Source organism: Pinus tabuliformis, chromosome 6 (assembly GCF_031772625.1).
Source record: "Pinus tabuliformis cultivar Carrire ecotype Pingquan chromosome 6, CPIR1, whole genome shotgun sequence".
Taxonomy (NCBI): domain Eukaryota; kingdom Viridiplantae; phylum Streptophyta; class Pinopsida; order Pinales; family Pinaceae; genus Pinus; species Pinus tabuliformis.
Window position 1 is genome coordinate 2,065,736,148 of NC_142292.1, and position 26,336 is coordinate 2,065,762,483.

The 26,336-nt window shown below is 39.0% G+C and overlaps 1 protein-coding gene across 1 annotated transcript in view; it reads left to right on the forward strand.

The window, feature by feature from the left end:
* The window catches only part of LOC149267510 (LMBR1-like membrane protein), a 320,754-nt gene that overhangs the window by 198,015 nt on the left and 96,403 nt on the right, over positions 1-26,336 (forward strand). Inside the window, exon 12 of the mRNA XM_089433288.1 lies at positions 23,722-23,935. Within this exon, the coding sequence (XP_089289414.1) occupies positions 23,722-23,935 (214 nt within the window). The remainder of the gene's footprint in view (positions 1-23,721; positions 23,936-26,336) is intronic.

Consider the following 26,336-nt stretch of genomic DNA (forward strand, 5'->3'; position numbering starts at 1 on the left):
ACCAGGATCATGTGTGATAATCAGAGTTGCATCAAGCTCTCTGAGAATCTAGTGTTTCACGATTGGTCAAAGCATATTGATATCCAGTGTCACTTTGTTAGAGACTAATTCCAACGAGGAGCTGTACAGTTGAGTTACACTCCTACAGGAGAACGGGTGGCAAACATCCTTACCAAGGCCCTTGGAAGAACCAAGTTTGATTATTTCAGGGAGAAGATGGGGATGATAAAGAATCCATTTCAGTAGTAGAAGTGTGTATGCGGTTGTAGTGAAGTAGCAGCGAACAGTAGCATGATGCAACATGATGAGAAGGAGTTTGCAGTGTAGATGCAGTCTTGGGAAGATGGACCAGCAACAGTACGGATGCAGAAGGAGCTGTAGTACATATGTAGCAGTGGCAGTGATAGAGACATGGGCAATAGTACATGATGCAACAATGCAAAGGATGTTGAGCAAGGAAGCTTAGCATCAGCACAGGTACCGATGCCGTATGATCAGAGTAATGCTCATTGTGGAGTATTACTAGAGCACAATCCTTGCTAAGTGGGAGTGTTGATTTGAGGTAGCATCGGATGTGCTTTAGCCTTGAAAATTGTTGGAGAGGCTAAAGCACATGAGATCTCCAAGACCTAGAAATGGTTTGGGCTGATTCTAATCGGTTTGGGAGATATTAAAATAATTAATATTTTTAATGGAGTTCCTAAGTCTAAACTTAGGAAAAATAAAATATTAATGGGTATTAATATAAAATTGGGTTATAAGGTTCCAAAAGTCATGGATTAAGTCAAATCTAATCTTAGCCGTTGATTAGAGATTTAATCTCGGCCGTTGGAGGACCAACAGGAAAAGTATAAGAAGAGGCTTGAGGGTTAGTTGGAGAATACGCTGAGGGAGACTAGTCAGTTCGATTTCTTGAGCAGGGTTAGCTGAGAAATTCGAGCTAGTGGTTTGGAGAGCAGCAGGAGATAGCAAGTACGGAACAGAGAGTCGGGAACAACACTAGGAGAACAATGCAGAGGTTGGAGACGTTGACGCAAAGGCTGCAGACTGCGCAATCACTAGAAGGCCTGCGTGGGTGACGCAAAGAGGCCCAGTGCTTATGCAGAGAGGCAGGGGCTGATGGAGAGGGTCATATAGGTTGACACTGAGACTGGGGGAAGTGCTGAAGGATTTTCTCTCTGTTGGGTAAGCCAGTTTGGCACCCAGTTGTACTGAAGATTTGCTTAATAATAATATCCTCCCTTGCTGCACCGGTTTTCCCACATTGGGTTTTTCTGGGCATTGATTGTCCAAAATATTTGTGTCGATGTGTTAATTCTTGTGCATGTGTTTGTTTCTGTATTATGATGTGATATGTGCAGCATAATTTATTTTAATGTTTACTGAAGGACTTTCATAAATAACTTATCGGGAAATAAGTAGGTAAAATGAATTAGTTGTTGCAGTGATAGAATTTTCACAAAAAGTTCCCTATTCTCAATCTTTTCAATAGCAACAATTAGCTGATAACTAATACCTTTAATCCTGGGCAGGCCATCTTTCACTGAATTGCCTTCTGCTGTCTTCAAACTATATAATTAGGTCCTGGAATAAGGAATCCTTTTCTCATTAGAGTTCTTGTATGGTGCCTTCAATGTGTATCTGGCATTCTGGGACATCTTTACATCTTGCATTTGTGGTATAAGACTATCTGTTATTGACATACCAATAATGTCCAATGCTTTGCTATCTTTGCCATTATAAACTTATTCACCTGCATCATTGGGTCATTGTTTCTTGTTTGTCTCCATTGGCAATATGTTACTAGAAACAGCCCTATATGGCACATTTCCTATGGGAGATGTGTTACTGAGATGGTGAATGGGTTGTCTCTTGGCTGTTTCAGCCTCTTCTGCCCCCCTCCCTCCACTAATTTTTATTTCTCTTCTTTTGATATTAGTGGTTCCTATGGGGCCTATTAATGCTTGAAACTGGAAGGGTTTCAAGATAACTAGAGAATCTACATTGGTACCTTGTACAATGTTTTTGCACTTCAGGCTACTGCCTGCTAACCTTGGGGGTGATTCCCTATGCAACTTGAAATGAAGTATGAGTGCTAGAGACCAATGAATGCTTCCCAACTGTGAAAAGTACTCACTGTAATATAAAAAGTCAGACCTGCTATATGCAATAAAATGAATCAAATGGCTAACAGTAATGCAGATTTACACCTAAGGATGAATTCTTCCATGGGGACTGTGTAAATCTGTGGTCAGAACGCAAAATCCTGCTGTTAGAATTGGAGATGTGTGTGTGGAAATACAAAAGGCAACAAGTTTAATGACTGAAAGCATGAATTATGATCTTAGCACCCTGAATTCTATGGGTTATGGAGTTAGAAAATGGATGAAGAGGGAGTAATTCTTGATGTTAATTAAAAAGAGTGTAGTAAAGCAAAAGATACATTTAACAAGTGAGATATAGCCGCCAAATAGATGTTACTTTCATTTCAAATCTGCAAGCCCTGGAAAGTTTGGGGGATATTAACTTCAACTATAAAGCACCCCATGGGGTGCCGAACCAACATCTGAAGCACCTTCTCATAGCAATGTTCATGGATGAACTGACACTAACAAGGTGGGAGCAGCCTATACTTCAACTGAAAACATGATTTTTCACACTCCAACCAGATGTTAGGAACATAAATATATATATAAAATAATATAAACAATAAACACTAATGATTAATAAGTATAATTAATAATTATGAAAGGACATTTCTCAAACGCCATGATTATTAATGAAAGTGCATTTCGCTTAGGTATATATATTGGGCCCATTTGTACTATCGTATCAATTCAATTCATACTCATACATTTATATATATTATTATTTTATGCTAATGTATATTTTTATTCCAAGTGTTTTGGATACTTCATTGGTGAGCCTCCCTTTTCTATTTATTTATTTTTTTAACATTATATATATTTTCTCAAATTTTTGTTTATATATATATATATGTCTTATATTTACTTTATTTTTAATTTATAATTATAATACTCCTTGTTTTAATGTATATATTAACTTTTTTATTTTATTTTTCTTAATAATTTTCTTAATAAATTCTTTTTTTTTTTGTTTTTCTAATTTTTTTTTAATATATATATCCTGACTTGCCGAATCGGTAACGCGCCGACTCTCGTATTCGCATGACATGGGGTCAATCCTCAACGACTGCCAATGTTTTAAAACTCCGACTCCGACTCCGACTCGGCCGAGGATCGACTCCGACTTCGACTCCGAAACGGTAATGACTCGGCCGACTCGATTTCAATGACTCGGTCGTTGTAAAAAATACATTAAATATTTATTTTTTATTATTAAAAAACATAATTTTAAATATTTTAAACATAATTTTAAAGATTTTCATTCATGTTTCCAAACACATAGCATTATAATATAGATGGAAGACAACATATGATCAAAGTAGGCTCATGAACCAATCCACTATATCAAAATGGTACCCAATGGCAATACATAGTCAACTGTCATACATGATCAAAGACTCAAAACAAAATACAAATAACCAAGGAGGCTAGAAATGGCCTCTACAACAAAAGTAAACTGTGATGGTGACCAGACTGCAATACTAGTACTACTGGGCCACTGGCTAGTAGCTACTGCCAGAGGAGCCAAGATCATCTCGACCAATCTCTGGATCATCATCATCAGAGTCAGACAAGGGGCCCCATGGCTCCTCCTCATCATCATCGTCTCCAACTGCAACTGTAGAAGTGGTGCCAGTACCACTAGCAGGCTGTGCAGCAGATGCAAGCTGAGATAGAGTAGATATGCGGCTGCGCTTCTGTCGTGGCTGAGCAGAGGAAGCACCTACAACTGGAGTCCTTGCTGGCTGTGAGACTGAGGCTAGTGGATTGGGATCTGCATTCAACTGAACAGGCTGAAGTTGAACAACATGTTCAAGTTCAACTGATGTCTCCATATCTATATCTACATCAAGATCCTCATCAGGATCAAACTCTGGTGGACGACTCTCCACTACCCAATCTGATGTTGGATCAATGTCTTCCAACACAATGGGATCTGAATCAGGTCTTTTGTTCAGCAATTGGTTTCGTCTGAGCCGAAGGTTGTATTGGACAAAAACTAGATCATTCAATCGTTTTTGATCCAAACGGTTTCTCTTCTTTGTGTGAATCCTCTCAAAGACAGACCAATTGCGCTCACACCCAGATGCACTGCAAGTTTGACTCAAAATACGAATTGCAAACCTTTGCAATTCAGGGCACTGGCCACCAAAGGCCTCCCACCATTGTGCTGCAAAAAACATAGGAGTGTAATGAATTATGAGTTAGATGAAGGCTGAAGCTCAACAAAATTACAAATTATATCTAACTTTCAAATTATAAATGATTTAACAAACTTTAATAAAAAAAGTAAAACCATTAAGAAATTGAAAAATGAAATTTTTGTTTACCTGGCTCATCTGCTTCTCTTGCAATCTTTGCTAGGTTCTTCCCAAAGGTACCTGTTGCATTGCTGAAGGAGGTGACCTGTCGATGTATCTCCAGCTGATCAGACTCCGATGGGATCATTCGTTCAATGCAATCAACCAGTCCATCTCTGACCTCCCCCCTCAAAGCTCCTGACTCCTTAGCTTTATAATGATACCGTGGGACTCAAAACCAGTGTATGATTGTAGATAAATTTTGTTATGCTTTTGGCATGATCTACAATGTTTTTGACCCAATCTAATTTTCCAGTATCCTCAAGCATGAGGTCTATGCAATGTGCAGCGCATGGGGTCCAAAAGATGGTCTTGTGTTTTTCCTCTAACAGTTTACCAGCAAGAACATAGTTAGAGGCATTATCTGTGATGATTTGAACAACATTAGCCACCCCCACCTCCTGAACAACCTGATCCAATAGCTGAAACAACAAGTGGCCATCTTTTACCTTATCAGATGCATCAACTGATTTTAAAAACATGGTTCCCAGTGGGCAGAAGACAAGAAAGTTTATGATGGTACGGTTTCTTTGATCAGTCCATCCATCTAACATGATGGTACACCCTGTTCTTGCCCATGAGTCCCTGAACTCTTGCAAATACTCATTAATGGATTGAATTTCTTTCTGCAAACGAAACCCCCTTAGCTCATGCATAGTAGGGCCTTTGAAGCCTTTTCCAGCAGCATGTATGGCATCAAACATAGGCTCATAATATGGTGAACGAGCAGCATTAAAGGGGATATCAGCATCATACCACTATCTAGCTATGTAGTCACAAGCAGTCTCCCTCAATTCTTTCTTCCAATGGTCATCTAAAGTGGGCTGAATTTGACCTTTACTAACTTCAGGACCATGTGCATCTGATGGAGAGGAGGGAGTGAAATAACTTTTGATAGTCACATCACCCTTTTTCAAATTCATTCTACCCTTTCCCTTATCTTGAACAGAACCAAAAGAGGGAGGAACATAACGGAAAGGGTTGGATGTCTCAGTTTGAGGGATAGAGGAAGAACCCTCAAAATCATAGTGGGGGTTGGTAGCCATCATTTTTTGTATCTCCCTCTTCCTCCCAATTTTAGCCTCTATCTCTTTTTGCCTAGCCTTATCTTCTTTAAATTTCTCAAAGCTGGCCAACAAATTCTTTCTAATCTCCCCAATTTCTGGTGAGGTACATGGGGTAATTTGGCCTCTAATCCCTGCCAAGTGTTGTTTCAGCCTATTAATGCCCCCAGGATCTTCCTTAATTTTCCTATGGCAAAATTTGCAATGCATTTGACTATCAACCATTTCAACATATGCCCAAGCAGGATCTTTTGCTCTAGGTGCCATTTTTTGACTAGGAAAACAATCTGAAAATGAAAAAAAAAAAATTGATTCAATGTTCATTTATTTGACAAAAAACACTCTCTAAGCTTTCTTGATATGCACCTAAAATTTACTAAGCAAAAACAGATTTATAGAGGTGGAAAAAAATACATCCAGGCACAAACTGCCTCCTCAAGCTTGCTCCAAGAATCAGCTCCTTAATGCTGCTCCAAATGGCTGCCCAAGAAGCTCCTCACTCCAGCTACAATGCTCCTCCAAGACTCCTCACTGCTGCTCCAAAACAAGCTCAAGAACTACTCACTAATTCTCAAAGAAGACTCTCACTCAAATGCATAAGACTGCTGTGAGTGAATGAGAACATTTGGGTGTCTTAAATAGGGTTTGGGAGGGGGAAATGGACCCCAAAAACATTTAGCAAATTACTATAACACTTTGGAATCCATAAACTGCATTAAACATTTGAAAAAATACCAAAAAAATGATTTTTTTTTATGTTTTTACGCTGCCCAGCCGTCCCCTTGTGACTCGGCCGAGTCATATCGGACCCGGCTGGGTTGACCGAGTCACACATGACTCGGTCAACCGGACCGGTTACTTGGCCGGGTCAGTCCTCAGGCTATTGAAACGGTTCGACTCGGCCGAGTCGGTTTCGAAACAGCCGGTTTGTAAAACAGTGACGACTGCTACTATAACCTCCAGGTGCAACCGCACCACCCCCATGCATGACGCATGGGTAAGTCGAGGCTTGAACCTGTGACCTACACAGCGACACAAATGCCTTAGTAGTGCGTTCGCTGGCCAACAAGCCACACCCCTAGGGGCTTATTTTTAATATATTTTCTTTAGAATATCTATATATATATATATCTATATCTATATATATCTATATCTATATATATATATATATATATATATATATATATTTTTTTTTTTTTTTAAATCAACAATTGATTCTTTTTGAATGTTGAAATATAATCATTTTTATTTATAACTTATATGGCCAAAACCCTGATGATGAAACATGCAAAATGGAGAAGCTACAAACTTTGTGTAGGGAATTGTTTCGATCACAACGACAATGAAGTTGATAGAGAGTTGATGGCCAAAGGTCGAATGTGATTGACTCTATGCAGCGGTTGAGCGGCTAGAGGGTCGAACAACTCTGATACTAATTTAAGGAACAAGGTTCGTACATGCAACAGGATATTCAGAACACTTGGAATATGACGACATCCATTATATATATATATATATTGATATATTGAATAGTTTATAAAAGAATTGATATGAGATATTATGAAATTGTTACAAATGAGGGTTAGCTTATATACCTAGGTGGGTGACCCCTTATGAATGGTCATGTCCTTAGAGACATGCCTCTTTAGTAACTAATTATTATTTAATTAACTATTATTATGACTATTATTTATTTATATTATTTAAACTATTTTTATATTTTATATTCATAAGAAATGGATAAGATATTTCAGCAAGAGAGACAAGAAGAGATTGATCTTACCATAGGATGTTTTTCTCCGTTGCAACTTCATATCATTTATTGTTGCACGATTAACTTTATTTATATAGATGTGTCGATCTCTAGCTCAAGGGTCTCCAATGGGGTATGTGCCTCCTAGTTTAGAGAAGCATAAAACCACCTTGTTCGTTAAGACAAAGGAGGAGGTGGATAAAATGCTTGAGCCTATTAAATCAACATGGCCATCATCTGGGGTTAGTATTGATTTTGATGGATGGACAAATGCAACATGACATCCGCTCATCAACTTCATGGTGTCTTCCTTGAATGGACCAGTTTTTTTGAAAGCAATGGATACTCTTGGAAAATACAAAGATGCAGAATATATGGATGAGTTGTTCATTAAAGTTATTAAAGGTTGTTCATTAAAGTTATTAAAGATGTAGGTGTTGATACTTGTGTGAATCATTATAGAAAATGCACCTGTTTGCAAAGTTGCTGACATGATTTGGGAAGCTAAATATCCCCAAATATATTGGACACCTTGCATTGTCCATTCTTTGAATTTAGCACTTAAATATGTTGTTATTGATATGACATGGATTGCAAATCTTACTGAGGATGCATGCCATATGCTCAATTTTGTACAAAATCATACCAATGCCTTCACAATCTTCAAAGAGTTCACACATCTATCATTGTTGAAGATTGTAGATACACAATTTGCCCCTATATTCATCATGCTCAAGAGGTTGAGGGAGCTTAAGACTGCTTTTGGAGGGAGGTTAAGACTGCTCTTGGGACCATGGTTATTTTAAAGTTTTGGTTTTTTTGGAGAAAGACATATCAAGTAACCACAAAAAAAGTCAAGGATATAGTGTTAGATGATGCTTGATGGGAGAGGGTAGATCTTACTATTAATATCACAGACCCTATCATTACTTTGTTGCAATTTGCAAACACAAACCTTCCCATCTTAGGAAAGGTTTGTGAGGGGTGAGATTCCAGGATTGAGTTTGTGAGGACCATTACTTTTCAGAATGAGTGCCTTGAGTATGAAACATTAGTGGAGGGCTTTTTCACAACCATATAGGATATTCTTTTTAGCAGGTGGGACAAGAATTGCACACCTTTGCATTGCTTGGCTCACTCATTGAATCCAAAATACACAACAATGAGTGACTCAATGGTGCCTTCACGTAGATTCCCTCCTCACATGGATGTTGAGATTTCATTAGGATGAAGGATGCATTTAGACAAATATTTTAGGATAGAGCATCCCTTGATGAGGTGGAGGATTCCTTTGTAGAGTTTTCCACTTGCATTTGGGAGATTGGCAGGGTATGATGGGATCAGAGGTAGGGGGCCTAAGAAGCCCTATGCTTGGTGGGAAATTCATGGGGCAACATGTTCTCTTCTATAGTAGTTAGCCATGAGGCTCCTCTCTTAGGTTACTTCATCCTCTTGTCGTGAGAGGAATTGCAACAGATATATGAATTTGTATAATTTGAAGAAGAGCAATGACAATGGTGTATGTGCACACCAACGTACCTTCGTCTTATTTATAGGAAGAGGGAGAATTGGTTGAAGGGAAAGAGAAAGATATGGGATGTGTTTCTTAATGACATGGGTTTGGACAACAATGTTGATTTGGCATTGGCCAACTTGGATCTTAATGAGCCAATGCTAGAGCCTCTCACTTTTGATGATGGTGATCCTCCTAAGGGGTCATCCTCCACACTAATAGATGCAAAGATTAGCTTGGATACTCAATAGGAGGATGCGAGAGAGAGCAGTGGTGGTAGTGATGCTAATTTTGATGTTGATGAGCTATAGCCTATGAGATTCTTCCATCCTGATCTACTTTTCTAGTATCTACCCTATTTTGTATTTACTATTATCCGTTGGCATTCCCACCTATAGTAGCAATGACTCAGTGATTTAGGGCTTAGTATCTATGTAATACATTTTGATTTTGATGACTTAATGACAAAATTGCAGTTTACAGTTTTAATTTCTTGTGTTTGTCAATTTATTGTCATTGATGTAGTAGTAAATACTAGCTGTATAATTGATGATTGTATGTATCATGTATGATTGAATTTGTATCATCATCATGCAAATGTTTTAGTTTCTAAATTGAATCTTTGTATATATTTCATTTTTTGTGTAATTCACTAACATATTATATTCTTAATTATCTATATATATATATATATATATAATATATATAGCCTTATAGAGTATCTAACTTGCTTATTTTTATATTTTTAATTTTTTTTTCGCCATGTCACATGTCAGATACTCACATTTTTGTGTCCTCCATGTCCCGTGTCCTCGTGTCATGTAACTTGGATTTCTACAATTATGAATCCTGTTATTCTCTGGTCGCCTTTCCACTTTGGGAGTGCCAGAGGACCTACTTGAGAAGTGTTCCTGGCTTGCCAGAAATATCAAGCCAAAGGATCCTGCAAGAGAACCATTTTTGAACATCACAAAAAACATAAATTAAAACATAAAAAATGCAAACGTGGTTCCTCAAAACTTGAAATTTTTCCTATAGAGTAGCTTCTCCCTCAATCTTAATCACTGTTTTAAGAATCGGCCGACTTAGAACTGATTCAGTCGAGTTGGTCCAAGTCAAGCCCTCACCGGGTCAACTCGGCCATCAAACCGGTTTGGCTGGCCGGGTTATTACCGAGCCAGCCAGGTTGTCTAACAACTCGGCCGGCTCGGTAACAGTGGCCTGAAAACTAAAAAAAAACGATTTTTTGTTACTTGCTTTTTGGTGAAGAGATTTGTGTTAAAAGCTGGAGGACACATGACTTCCACATTAGCTGACTGTTTTCATAGGTTGTTTACTTGTTCACACGGCTTCCTGTGGCATGAATCTTTAAGTGCTTGAAAATAGAAATTGATGAGTTTGGCACTGGTAATTTGATAGGATCTAATGTTGTGAACTTTTTTGCCAAGAACATGAAATCTCCTGTAAGAATGGAGCAAGACATCTGTTGCCTTCATTGTATAAAATTCCTCAAGGAACAATGTTAATTTCTAAGTAAACAATGATACTATCTGAGAACCATGTAATAAAGAGGGCACATGAAATTAAAATGTTGATCAGACATGTGATCCTAGACTCCTAGTTAGAATGTTTATAGGTGCAATTCTCTCTTGGAAGATGGTAGTTTATCTTTATACATATTACAAAGTTGATGGGAACAAACTTGAAGTTGCCCCAAGGGATCCTAAAACTAGAGAATAGCCACAAAATATTCTATGGGGTGTAGATGGTTCTGTCATGACTGCATTTAGATGTGGATGTAGAAGTTTTGGCGTTAGGGATCCTATATCTTAATCTGTGTCACATACAATTGCTTTTGTAGTTCTTCTCCTGAATACATCTATTAACATCCACCTTGGTGAGATGGTGTAAGATGCTTGGTGAGGGTACAAGATTAAAAATGAGTTACAAACTATGAAGCATGTAGATATGCTACTAGTGGTTAATCCGGATGATCTTGGCTCCTTTAGCAATAGCCACTAGCCAGTAGTACAGGTACTGGTCAAAGTTTACTTTTGTTGTAGAGGCCATTTCTAGCCTCCTTGGTTATGTGTTTTTGTTTTGATCTCTATATCATCATCATGTATTATTGGACAATGCATTGGGTGCCATTTTGATATAATGGATATATTCATGAGCCTACTTTGATCATATGTTGTCTTCTATCTATATTCTAATGTTGTGTGTTTGGAAACATGAATGAAAATCTTTAAAATTATGTTTTTTATAAAAAAAATATTTAATGTATTTTTTACAACGACCGAGTCATTGAAATCGAGCTGGCCGAGTCGATACCGAGTCGGAGTCGACCCTTGGCCGAGTCGGAGTCAGAGTCGGAGTTTTAAAACATTGATCTTAAATAGACATAAATGAGTTTTTCACAACGGTTTGCATCTCTGAGTTCGTTAGAGCCTTTTGGAGTGAAATTTGTTTAGAGATTTGAATTTGTTTCATGGGTTGTTTTCACAATATATGTATGTATGTATTTAATATACCCAACTTCTCTGTATCTCGATCTGATCTTGCGAAAATCCAACAGATTTGCGTTTGTATACATTTTCACTCAACTTAGCTAAAGAAACCAGGAAAGGCCAAGAATTTGGAAAATGGATCAAAGAGTTTGGACATGGGATTGAGGGCTGAAAAGTTATTACATGGAAGAGTTGATTAAATATAAGATGAAGCAATGCCAAGTACATTAATTTCACACTGCCAAGGAAGAGAGGACTAGTCAAAGAGGTGAAGCTCTAGTGCCCCTGCTTCAAACATTGTAGAGGATTATACAGAGGGTGAGGGCAATCTACTGTTGAAATTTGATGACTAAAAAGTTTCTTGCAATCCCAACCTGGTTTTAATTTCACTTTATCACTCCCATTCAGTTAAATGTCCTTTCCCATAAACATACATTCAACATATAGAATTCTGGAAATGAAATTTCTAGATTAAAACACAACACATGCTGAAAATAAATATGGACATAAACAGACCAACGACACACATAAAAATACACACAGATTTTTGTGAGACCCAGGCAAAACCCCTTCAATCTTCTCTAGGGAAAACCTGTTCGAGAGCTCTTCAAATATATCTATCTTTCAAGTTCAGGAAAAATACATTTTCACACAACAAAACAACAAAATACAACTTATCTCTTTAGCCCAAAACTCCTTGAAAATTGTGCCCACTTTTCCTCGATTTCCATGCCCACTTAAAGCTGAAAATATGTATTGTACGGATGCGGACTATATATACTGTACAATACTGATTCCGTACTGCTGTACGGACTGTATGGATTTTTCAAAATTTTCAAAATATTTTTTTCTCTAAAACTTTTCTCGAACAACGTGCATTTCACAACATTAACTGTATTTCATATTGTACCTTATGTTGACTTCTATGCCTTGATTTCCATGCCCAACTTTGCCCAGAAATCACTCTTTCAGCTTGCTGCAACAAATTTCTCCTTCAGAACTTTTCTCCAGCTCTCAGCCTCCTTTCTCCAATCTGCTCTCAAGGAGAATGAATGCAGTCTCTCTTTTCTTTTCCCCCTTTTGTTTCTCTAAATGACTTTTCCGCAACCCTAAGATCTAATGGCTCAGATTCATTTAGATCAAGGGATGAGAATAAATGTGCATTTAATTATCACTTTTTATTTTTTAACTCACCCATTAAATAAAGTACCCACATTGTACTTTATGTCTAAAGTCACTTTTCACTTTATAATTTAATATTGACTTTACCACTTATAAAGTCACACTTAGGAAAATAATTATTTTGGACACTTTTCCCTAGGTAGAGACTAACCCATGGGAAACCACTTGTCCAAGGTATATTAAAAATCAACACTCCCTCTTACCGAGGAAAGTGTTTCTCACCACACCCATCTTGTCCCTGAAATGGACATGCTTGCCTCTTGGCAAGGACTTCGTGAGAACATCGACCACTTGCTCAGCTGTTGATATATACTCCAACTTCACTGCCCCCTTCTGAACATAGTCCCTCATGAAATGATATCTGATATCAATGTGTTTTGACCTGTCATGAAACATTGGATTCTCCGTGAGTTTAATGCAACTTTGATTATCACAGTGAATAACCGTCGGTGTCAACTCCTGATCAAATAGGCCATACAACAACTTGTGAAGCGAAATGGCCTCACAACTAGCCTATCTAGCAGCCATATACTCAACCTCAGAAGAGCTCAAAGCAACTGGCTTTTGCTTTCGACTGAACCATGAGACAACTGCTGAACCCAATCTGAAGCAACTGTTAGTTTTTGGTAGCATCGGAGGTACTCTAGCCATAAAAATTGGTGGAGAGGCTAAGGCACATGAGTTTTAAAGAACCTAGAAACCGTTTGGTGAAATTCCACCCGGATTGTATTTTATTAATTAATTAATATTTTTAATGGAGTTCCTAAGTCTAAACTTAGGGAAGTTAAAATATTAATGGGCATTAATCAAAATATGGGTGAGAATGATCTAGAAGGCGGATCAAGTCATGTTTTAATCTTCGCCGTTGATTAGAGACTTAATCTCGACCATTGAAGACTCAATAGGAAAAGTATAAAATGGAGGCTTGGGGTTCATTTGGAAACACACAGAGAGATTGAGGAAATCGATTTTCTAAGGTGAGAAGTTCTCAGGAGGAAAACCGATTGGGGAGATCTTGTAGCTGAGGGGTAGTGAGAATCTGGAAGGACTTTTTGGAGAATACTGACAGAGAGGTGGAGAGAGTTTGCAGAGAGGCAACGTAGTAGCCGGGAGAGTTGACAGACAAAAGTGTCCTGTTACCCAGAATCTAGAACTGATGGAACAACCGAAACTGCTGGGAACTGCTGGAACAACTAGGAGAGCTGACGCAGTAGCTGGGAGAGTTGACGCAGAAAAGCTGCATGTCACGCAGAATCCAGAACTGTCGGAACAATTGGAACTGTCGAGAATTGCTGGAATTGTCGTGAATTGCTGAAACTGCCGGGAACTGTTGGAATTGTTGGAACTACCGGAACAGTTGGGAGAGTTGATGCAGAGCCAACGTAGAAATAGCTGGGGTTAACCACTTTTATGCCGGATCAACCAGAATTTTGCCTGGTGAAGTGAGGTAAAACTCACTCAGATTTTCAGCCAGTATTTTCTCTGCAAAGGAATGCTAGATGAGCATCCTAGTCTCCTACATAATAATAATATTTCTCCTGCATAATAATAAACCTTCAGAGCTGCTGCACTGGTTTTCCTGCATTGGGTTTTTCCGGGGACTATTGTGACCAAAAATAAGTGTCCTATGTATCTTGTTCTTTGCTTTGTTTTTTGTTTCATGAGATCAAATATTTAATTAGTGTAGGCTGCAGAAGTAATTTTCTTCAGTATTCAAAAGAATAACTTGATGAATGTAAATTTAAAAATCAAGTAGGTAAACTAGATTCAGATTTGCTGCAGTAGGGGTTCCTTCGAGCCTAGGAATTTTCACAGCAACACCCTGGAGTGCTTTACCTGTCAGAAGCACACCCTACCCAATCTGAATCTATGTAACCTGCCAACCTCACTCCATATCCCCGCCTACAGTCTAGACCATAATCAATAGTCCCCTGCATGTAGCGAAGAATGTGCTTTGCAGCTACCCTATGCACCCTCCTGGGCTCAACCATGAACTGGCTAAGTGTGTTCACTGCAATGCATATATTTGGCCTAGCGTTGACCAGATATATCAAGGATCCAATAAGCTGCCTATACAATGTGGGATCCACCAAACTAGGATCTGAAGCATGAAGCTTCTTCCAGTTGCTGATAATAGGTGTAGACATGGGTCTGCAGTCTATCATGTGAAATCTGCGCAATGCTTCCACAACATATTGCCCCTGCCCCATAAAGATATGCCCCTCCTCCTGCCACACCTCAAGCCCCAAAAAGTAATGCATCAGCCCAATTCCTTCATCTCGAACTCCATAGCAAGATCCTCCTTGCAACCACTAATCAGTTTCTCTGCCCTAGTAATGAACAAGTCATCAACATACAACACAAGAATGAACAGATCATCCCCTACAACAATGTAGTAGAGGTTTGGATCTACATCACTCTTCGTGAAACCCTTTTGCTGCAAGTAAGTATCAATCCTCGAATACCAAGCTCTCGGAGCTTGCTTAAGTCCGTAGAGTGCTTGCCTCAATCAGCAAACATGGGTCTCCCGCCTAAGTACCTCAAATCCTTGTGGCTGCACAACATACACCTCCTCCTCTATAACCGTGTTCAGAAAGGCAGTCTTCACATGCATTTGATTGGTATGTCAACCCATTTTTGCAGTAATAGAAATAAGGGATCGGATAGAAGTGTACCGATCTATGGGAGCGAGGGTCTTATCATAGTCAACTCCCTCTAATAGTGAGAACCCTCCAGCCACAAACCTCGCCTTGAACTTTTCAATGCTGCCATCTGCAACATGCTTGATCTTGTAGAGCCACCTGGAAGTCACAACTTACTTGCCCTTAGGCCTAGGCACCACTTCCCAGACAATGTTTTTAATGATAGAGGCATACTCCACCATAGCCTCTCTCCATACCTCCTAGCTGACAGCCTCCTCATAGCTAGTAGGCTCAAAGTCAACAATGCTGGTAGCCCTCAGGTGGCAAACTCTCCCTGTTCACCCTCTTCGGAGGACGAACAGACTCCGATTCCTTCAAGGTGTCTTGAAGCCACTTGGGCCTTCTCTTCCTTGAAGAAGCTTCTCCATAGGGAACCTCATCCTCTGCCCCCTAGTCTGGTGAACCTGAAGGTCTGCCAACTGACCCTGGTGTGCCTGTACCAGCACCTGTCCTTGAAGAACCCGTACTGACACCTGTGCCTGTGTCAACTGAAGTGCCATGTGAACTTTGTACTAGTGGACTCTCTAAAGAAGTGCTCGGTGAACTCACCACTGGTGCCCTAGACGTCACTGACACTAAAGTACCTCCTATACCAGTCATTCCAGAACCCTGAGGTCCTGATCCCTGTACTTGACCCCCTGCTGAGGAGAAGTCTGTGACTCTCTCTCTCATCATACTCTTGTGATCTTCAATAGGCCCTCCTCTCCTCAAACTTCACATCCCTCCTAATCACCACTCTCCATTTAGAAGGAATGATGATCAGATAGGGCTTCGAAGTCTCGTTGTATTAAAGATACCCTTCTCTGCCATGGGTTCCAACTTTGTTCTCTCCTCCTCGGGGATATAAGAATATGTGAGACATCCAAAGATACGAAGATGTCCCCCATGAGGCTTCTCTCTAGTGAAAGCCTCCTCTGGAGTCATATTCCCCAATACTCTATGAGGACTCCTATTTTGAAGATAAACAACAGTATTGCAGGCCTCAACCCACAAAAACAAAGGTAACCCTTGATCATGAATCATCGCTCTATCAGTCCCAACAATAGCTCTGTTCTTCCTTTCAGATACCCCATTCTGTTGGGGGTTGGTTGTAAGGAACTGTGAACTCTCTCCTAATGCCCTCCTGTGCATAGAAGTCAGAAAACCCACCATCGGTGTACTCACCACCATTGTCTGACCTCAAGACCCAAATGTTCCTACCTGTCTGCTTTTCCACAAGAGCTTTGAACTCTTTAAAGTGACCGAAAACCTCACCCTTGGTTTTAGGAAATATATCCAAGTCCTCCTAGAGTAGTCATCAATGGATATAACATAATACTCATAGCCTCCCAAAGACACATGAGACATACGACCACTAAGATCAGCATGAATCAAGTCTAGTATACCTATAGATTTGTTGTCGCTCGCTAGGAATGGTAACTTGGTGTACTTGCCCAAAGCAGACCCTTTGCAGACCTCATAATGCTCGACATGAAATCAGGAACTCTAGTAGTGATCTCCCTTAGTACTCTCAAAGCTCCATGATGCATATGCGCCAAACTTTGGTGCCATTACGCGCACAAGTCTTTACTGCTGGTGGTACTAGTGTGAGTGCTACCAGATGTGCTACTCACCAATTCTCCTGCTGACTGAAAAATGAACCTGTATAGTTTCCCAGAGTAGACTCCAATCACATGGCCGAAGTGATGGAAGCTTCCCCAAGGATGCATCAATACCTGCCCTCTTGAGAAAGTGACGTCAAACCCCTTCTCCTCCATAGCAGACACTGAAATGAAGTTCTTCTTCATCCCCGGAACATACAAAACATCCATGACCTTCAAAGGAGGCAAAGACTCCCTCTCAAAGGTCACAGTCCCCAGACCAACAACTCTCATAGTGCGGTCATCCCCTAGTACAATCTCAATGTCAAGTGCCTTATTTGCAAGCTCTAAAAAGAACTCCTGTGCACCTGTCATATGGCGGGAAGTCCCGCTGTCTATGTACCACACGTCGGATGATGTACTCCTACTAGATGTAGAAGTAATAAATGCAAAGTCCTTGTTAAACTGTGAAGCAAACTGCTCCACCTCTGTTGAAGTTGCAGTACCCTTCTTCCCCTTGTTCTTCCTCTCAGGACATGTAGCAACATAGTGTCCCATCTTCTGACACGCCCAACATTTGACTTTGGACATATCCGTATCTTTCTTCTTCTTCTTCTCCTTTCCCTTAGCCCCATCTGTTGAGGCCCCTTTCTTGGCCTACCCTTTGTTCTTCCCCCTAGCTGTCAAGGCTACATCCTTGCCATCTGCTATCTTCACCCCACCATTGTCAGTCTTCTGTATCTCATGCTGCACACAATCATCCCAAAATTTGTCCCAATTGGGAAGATTCTCCCTAGAGGTAACAACATCTCCAAGGACCTCCCAAGACTTAGGAAGTCTCGCTTCAACTATCCTGAGTCCTGACTAACTTTGTGGGTGCAATTGCCTCACCAATAACAGTGAAATCATCACGTACTTGTTTGACCCTGCCAAGATAACGAATTGCACTTTTAGCCTTTGTCATCTTGATGTTCTTCAATTGTTATTTGAGTACCATCTTCTTGCTCTCATTGGTACTTTGATAGAGAGTGCTTAGAGCTGTCCACATCTGATATGCATATGTGTTTCCTCTCACCTGAGGAACCACATGATCCTTTAGACTGTCCATCAAAATCCTTTTTGCCTTTGCATTATTTTTTGTGAATTCAACAAGTTCATATGCACAAGTAGGAGGTACAACCACTTGCCGCACTATGTCTCAAACTGCTGCCTCCTCAAACATTGTCTGAATTCTGTCCTTCAAAACAAGTTGGATATCCATCCAGTCTGTCCTCTATCCTTAAGAACATGGCCATGACTGCTGTCCAAAATTTACAAAACCAAGAAATAGTGAAATGAACTTTCCAAAACACCTTGCTGTCTCAAAAGTTCAGTCTGTGTGACATTTAACCTTGTTGTCCCAAAATATCGGTTTGTTGCCCAAACTGAGTTTGCTGTTCAAAAATTCAGTTTGTTGTCCAAACAATTGTTTGCTGTCCCAAACTTCTATTTGCTGTCCAAACTGCAATTTTCAGCTTGTAGCTTTGATACCATGTTGAAATTTGATGACTAAAAAGTTTCCTGCAATCCCAACCGGGTTTTAGTTTCACCTTATCACTCCCATTCAGTTAAATGCCCTTTCCCATAAACATACATTCAATGTATAGAATTCTAGAAATGAAATTTGCAGATTAAAACACATGGGACTGTCAATACACGTTGAAAAGAAATATGGACATAAACAAACCAGTAACACACATAAAAATGCACACAGGTTTTTGGTCAACTTAGACCCAGGCAAAACCCCTTCAATCTTCTCCGAGGAAAATCTGTTAGAGATCTCTTCAAATTTATTTATCTTTCAAGTTGAAGAAAAATACATTTGCAGACAAAACAAAACAACAAAATACAACTTATCTCTTTAGCCCAAAACTCCTTGAAAACCATGCCCACTTTGCCTCGATTTCCATGCCCACTTGAAGCTGAAAATATGTATTGTACGGATGTGGACTATACATACTGTACGGTACAAATTTCGTACGGATTTGTGTACTGCTGTATGGACTGTATGGATTTTTTATTTTTTTTTGTTTCTCTCAAAAACTTCTCTCGAACAACTTGTAGCTCACAACATTAAATGTTGTTCGTACTGTACTTTATGTTGTCTTCCATGCCTTGATTTCCGTGCCTAGCTTTGCCTAGAAATCACTCTTTCAGCTTGCTGCAACAAATTTCTCCTTCAGAAGTTTTCTCCAGCTCTCAGCTTCCTTTCTCCAATTTGCATTCATGAACAACAAATGCAGGCTCCCTTTTCTTTTCCCTCTTTTGTTTCCCTAAATGACATTTGGGCAACCCTAAGATGTAATGGTTCAGATTCATTTAGATCAAGGGATGAGAATAAATGTGTATTTAATTCTCACTTTTTATTTTTTAATTCACCCATTAAATAAAGTACCCACATTGTACTTTATGTATAAAGTCATTTTTCACTTTATAATTTAACATTGACTTTATGTTAAATTTTAGGTATGTTCTATGCTTAGAACAATTTATTTCAATTTTCATAGTTAGCTCTATATCTTTTCCATATTAGCAATCAAATCAACATTAAAGTAAACTGCATATAGAACGTAAACATAAATCGCAGAAGACAAGCTAAGACAAGAGGATACAAGATGTGGCACTAGCCAGGGACAAACCCCAATGTGGGGAAACCCTTGATCAATTCTTCTTAGTTGTTTCTTCAATAGTTCAGCAGATAGAGAGAGAGAGATAGTACATATACGACAGAAGTCAACACTTTGACTTATCTAAGTAAGGGCATAGCTCATCTCTATGTAGATGATACATGAGGTAGCTGAACTCAGTTGAAGACAAGCTGCTTCAATTGATTTTCCCAAGTGACTCCATCACCATGCTGCACCTATCATTGTGTTGCTCCTCATCATCATGCTGCACCTCACCGTGCTGCACCATGCTGCACTCATCATCACTATGCTGGACCTCATAACCATGCTGCACACATCATACTGCTGCACCTTATGCTGCCACTGTTGTCCCATGTGTCATTATTGCACCATGTTGCCACAACTGTCCCATGTGCCATAGCTGCACCATGCTAGCCACTGTTGTCCCATGTGGCATACAACTGTCCCACTGTTAGTGACATTGCAATTCCATGTTTGGCATACTGTTGTCCCATTTGCTATGCTCCAACAAGCACCATTGCCTAGCTGTCCCATTTGCCATGCTCCACCAAGCATCATATCCTTGCTGTCCCATTTGCCATGCTGCACAATGTCATTGCTGTCCTATTTGTTAGCATGTTATTGCACTGTCCCATCATTGTTATTGCGCTGTCCTATCATTGTGTTGTCCTATCATGCTGCTGTCCCATTGTTGTTGCTGTACCATGCTGCTGTCCCAATTGCAGCACCATACTGCTGTCCCGATTGCAGCACCATGCTATTGCTGCCATGTGCTTGCTGCACGTTGTTGTTGCTGTCCCATTGTAACCTACAGCAACCCAACAACCTTAAACACTGTTGTTCTAAGTCTGCTTTCACTGCTGTTTATATTGTGACTGGTTAGGGCATCTGGTCATGCTGCAACAACCCTTAACCATCCACCAAAACAACTCTTAATCTTTGCGGTCCTACTAAGGAAGAGTCCTCCACATACGTGTTGCTGTTCTGGGCACAAATCTAGCCCAAAACCTCTCCACGCTGTCCCTGTTTTGAAGTGGTTAGGCCTGTGGCCTACCACAGTCCTTGTTGTCACCTACAACCCATTCAAAACAGACTTCCCTTACCTTTTTACTGCACCAATCAGACCTGCGTTCACCCTTCTTCAACTCGGCCTCCAAGTTAAGCTCGTCGGCCCTCTAACAGCAACTCGGTTAGCCCTGAAACTGACCTTAACTCCTTCGCTACCTTGACCTCTTCTTGCTGTGGCTTATCCTCCTTCACGCACTAGGGCATCCTTAGGACTGCAGCTAGGGCATCCTTAGGATTGCGGATAGGGCTTCTTTAGGTCAGTGTTAAGGTAGCGTAGAGGTTCCTTCCATGGCTTCGCTGGCCTGTCTTCTTTGCTGCGGCTAGGGCAGCCTCCTTTCCTCCAACAGCTAGGGCTTTTTCCTCCTAGATTTCTCTCACACTAAAACCCAATACAAGTGGAGAGAAATCAAGAGAAAAGAGTGTGTGAAATGAACCTCAAGCCATCTCCTTTTATACTAAAACGTTGAGCACGTGTGTGGGTTATTTGGTTGTTGGCCGACCTTGACGAATTGTCTTATAACACAAATAAATTCATAACTCCATGAATACTTATCGGAATCGGATGGTCTTTAGATCAATCCTACAGCTCTCGAGGAGAGGGATCCAAGAAAAAATATCAGATGTCATAAATAAGATGACCCACATGGAGTTTGGCCCTAGTTGCCAATTTTAACACTTTACCACTTATAAAGTCACTTTCACTTTATAAAGTCACACTTAGGAAAATAATTATTTTGGACATTTTTTCCTAGGTAGAGACTAACCCATGGGAAACCACTTGTCCAGGGTACATTAAATATCAACATCTACAACCCAGGCCTATTGGAAAAATGTTTGATATTGGAGGAATTTAAGAAAACTGATAACATAGAGGCCAGGTGGATATATGCATGTGGCATCCCTTTCAGTGCTGTTCATTCAGCTTATTTGCAGATGGTGAGGGCCATGAATAATGCTTTAAAAGGTTATAGAACACCAGTTTTGAGAAGGTGAGAATCACATTGCTTGGTCAGGAGAGGGCCTTGGTGGAGAGGTGTTTTGAACCCATCCAATAGTCTTGGAAGAGTTCAGGAGTTAACATTGTTTCTGATAGGTGGGCAGATAATGAAATCAGGCCATGGTGTCTTCTTCAACTTTAGCACTGGAGGCTGATCACACCTGAACATATGAAAGCATTAGATTTCATGCAACATTTGGTGTCTTTTTCTCCTTGTTTGACTGTGTTGTCTAATTAAAAGGCATGATTTGGCTATATATTACCTAAAAGAAGATAAACAAATACAATTTTAGGCTGTGCGATGGCTCATTTGTAGTGTGAATCTTGAATCATGAATATGTGATGGTTTATGTTTTTCTATGTAATTCTCGGCATTCCTTAATTCATAGTCACACATACATACACCCACCTGCTGCTTCCCTGTTCCCTTTAATATTTGTGGTGTTGTTTTTGAAACTTGTATCCATTTCCAAGTTTCTGGTATATTGACAACATGCCAAGGCTTTTTGATCGGTAGAGCATGTTCTAGCTTGAGCTTGAGCACTACTTAATTCTAGTCACTATAGAATAATTTTCCAATAAAATCCCGGAAGTTCTCCAATATGTTACTATTTTCAGGTATTTCCGCATTTGTTGTGTCCAAAACTCACACCTATTTCCACTTTTTTGGTAACTTAGCAATATTCCAAAGCTTTTTGATGACTACAATATTTCTGAGCTTCAACATCCATACATCATGATTCTTGTCATTCAATTTCTGGGAATCTGGAAATATAACTGAATTCTGTCCATTTACGTAGCTATTCTAAAATATTTTTCCAACAAAACCAAGACAATCTCCAATATCTAATTAATTGCATGTGGTTATCCCTTTTCCTTCATTAAAGGCTTGGTTTATTGTACCAATTCTTGGTAACCACTTTTTGATGGGATTGCCAGATCTTGCCTTATCAAATGAGTATTTTATACATTAAGAATGAATTATTGAATAACAAAATGCATGAAAAAGATACTTTTTCATAGGTCAATACGTTTTCTGACATGACAGTTATATCCGGCTCAAAGTAGAACTCAAGTTGTGAGTATTTTGTCCATTTTGTTATGGAACAATACAGCAGCTCATTCCTTGTAAAGTGGATTATAACACTAATTTAACGAATGTGCCTTGAATTAGTATATGTTTTAAGAAGATTCTAATGTTTGAGATAAATTGTAGTGCTGCTTTGTTTGTGATAAATTGTAATGCTGCTTTCAAAGTAAAATAGCTATAGTGGTAGCTAGTGGGTTTAGTTTCCCCCTCCACCCATGTTCTATTCTCCAGAGACATGTTAGCCGGTGTGGCAAAGATTTGAACATGTTGAAAATTGTGACGAGTAATTCCTATAAGCCCGAAGGGGGCAGGAAAATTTGAATATCTTGATATTGAGGTGAATAGTGGCAGCTGTTGTGATTTGATCCTGGGTCTTTCTCAGAAGAGTCCCCTGAAATTACCAATTCACCAGTTACCATTAAGAAAAGATAAATTGTAATACTGCTGTGTCTATAACTGAACTAAATGCCTTGAACCCCAAGCCAAATTTTGGCCTTTGACTCCTGAAGGAATGAATTGATGAACCCCAGTTTCATTTCTCCAGCTGTCGGAACCTCCTCTGTTATGTGTCTTTTTGATATCTTACAATGTACCTTGGAATATTTAATGAATGTGCCTCGAAGTAGTATACGTTTTTAGAAGAATCTAATGTTTGAGATAAACTGAAGTGCTGCTGTGTTTGAGATAAATTGTAATAGTGCTGTCTCTATCAAACCAAATGCCTTGAATTCCAAGCCAATTTTTTGCCTTGGATTCCTGAAGCATCGAATGAACCTCGGAATCAATTCTGCAACTGTCAGAGTCTCGTCTCTTATATACTGCGTCTTTTTGATAGCTTCTTCACCGAACATTTACATTCCAAAGCAATTGATTTTGTTGGTTGGATTGTTTTAAGCAATTATCTTAGCATTATTATGCCATTTCCTACAATGGCACTTGTTACATTTTAAATGCCATAACAATAATTTGTGGATAGTTGTAGTTTGGGCATCTCTTTTGTTTGTGTTTTCTTCTGGAAGTTTGTTTCTTTACATTAATTTCTATCTCTATGTTTGCCTGTGTTTGCAGAGGATGGGTAACATTGATGATGCTGTCCCATTTTTTGGACAAGGATTTAACAGGATATATCCTCTTTTCATGGTGATCTATACAATTTTGATAGCAAGCAATTTTTTTGATCGTGTCATTGACTTTTTTGGGAGCTGGTGGAAATTCAGATTTGAAAATGAGGCTGAGGATGCTGATGGGTTTGATCAATCCGGCACAATTATTCTTAAAAAAGGTAGCAGTGAATAGCTTCCTCTCTTTTTGTTGCTTCATGGCTTTAAGAAGAACATCTATTTCATGTCAAAATTTATAAGCATTGCCTTTCATTCTGTGGGGTGTGCTAATTTTTGGCCCATTGTACTGTGAGCAAACGTGAGGGTACACTCAGAAAACATATGTTTTCCTTAAAAATTATCTTGTGAATATTTGTTTCAATGTCCATTATGGTTTGACAACATACATTTTTGTGATCGGTTTGGTCAATCCAGCACCAACTATTCTTAAAAGCGTAGCAATGGAGAGCTTCCTCTCTTTTTTATTGCTTCATGGATCTAAGATTTCATGTCGAGAACTAATAAGCATTTCCCTTTAGTCTTTGAGGAGTTTGCTAATTTTTTAGACCATTGCACTGTGAAGAAAACTGAGGCTACAGTAAAAAAATGTTTTCCTTGACAATTATTTTGTGGATATTTCTTTCCATTTCCATTATGGTTTGACAACTTACACTTTCTTATATTTCATCCCATACATAACTCATGATCCTTTGTTGTTAGACATGTAATTTTCTATGTTGTTGATTGGTTTTACATCATTGCCTAATTGGAAGTAGATTTCATGTATGAGTACCCTTCTTTATAGCGGTTTTCCTTTTAGTGCTAAAAGTGAGAAGCTTGAATACTTGAAATTATCTATCGACCACAAAGGGTCTTGTAGAGGTATGAGTTTCCCATTGCGAAGTAAATACAAGGCATGCTTGAAAACAAAAGAACTTTGCCTCATGCTCTTATCCCAAAGTTTGTTGGATGGGATATATGAACTTATTTACAACTTGTCATATCCCTTTTTCAAGTGATCACCGTAAGGGAACGATTGATTTAATAAGATTAAAATATGGTCAAGAGAATGGGGGGAATTTTATAAAGTCACATTATTATGTATGTACTTTCCCATGGTATTGGTACCCATGGTAGTGGCACCCATGGAATGCTTACCCATGGTGTTGGTATCGATGGAGTACTTATCCATGGGATTGGGATGGACAAAGATTATAAAAGGGAGGTCAAGATCATTCTTTAGGCATGTATGGATATCTCTTGGATTGTTTACTTTGGCTCTTGGAGCTTGCTTGAGGGCTTATAACCTTGAGCATGATCTTCTTTGCTGGAGAAATTACCCACCCCAGTTGATTAAAATAACTAGCCTTTTGTGGTCAAAGGCTCCACCCTAGCTAGTCTTGAAGGAGGATCCAACTGAGTTTCTCATTGGGCATCAACGAATTCATTGGAGGTGTTATTGTCAGCCATTTATATCTTCAGCTGTTTGTGCCATTTTGTTGGTGTCAAAACGGGTTCTCATGTATATTCAGATTCGTATTTAATATAATAAGGCTGAGTTCTCTACTTGTGCGTACTATCAAACAAGGGTTTCAAATTAATTTGTATCCAACATGTTTGATGAAATGTCGCTACATCAATAATTTGCAGAAATTCACTGGCAATGTCATTTTTCTATGAGCATTGTTAAAAATGTCTCGATGGTAATTGTGAAGTTTATTGCAAAATCTGGTTTAGGATATTACAGTGGTATTGAAGCTGATTTTCCTGCTAGCTTGAGGATTTAAAGGGTAATTTCATCAACATGGCCAATTTTATTTTGTGGGTGCTGAAACCTTATCTAGGGCTCAAAATATTGTCAAGCTGATTTGCTAGGCCAAGAAATACATAAACCCTAGCCGAATTTGTTTGCTTGAACCATTCACTTGTTGAACTAGGCAACTGTATAATATAAAGGGTCGAGTTTTCTTGAAACCCGATTGAAATCGCTCTATGGGCCTAAGCAAATGATGTAGCATATTAGGTTGTTGGGACGAGTCATCCTTTTTTGGTAGTAGCATGGCCAAATTGTTCATCATGGAGATATAAGTGATGAATGCTACAATGAGGACCCACATTTATATACCTAAGAAAGTGTCCTTTCATGACTAGGCATGTCTTTTAGACATGCCTTTTCACTTAACTTAATGACTATTTAACATAACCAATATTCAATTATTTAATATATATATTAATTTTATTTATCTCACTTGTTATGAATTATATTCATAACATAGCCCTTCCCTTCGGAAGCTTTGTCCTCAAAGCTTTAATGCTGTGGACTTTCTTCACTTACTGTCTGCCGCCTCAATGTATATAATCTGGATAATCTTGCCATTCTTTCGTCTTATAGCTCATCAGTGATATTCCCTTGAATTTTTTTTGTTAATAATAATATTTTTTTTACTGATATTTTTTTTTTAATTTATATAATTAAATTAATTGAATTTATAAAATTAATTTAATTATATTATTATCATTAATATGTTAACCCTCTATATTACATTATGTAATATAATTGACAAAGAAAAATCGACTTATGTG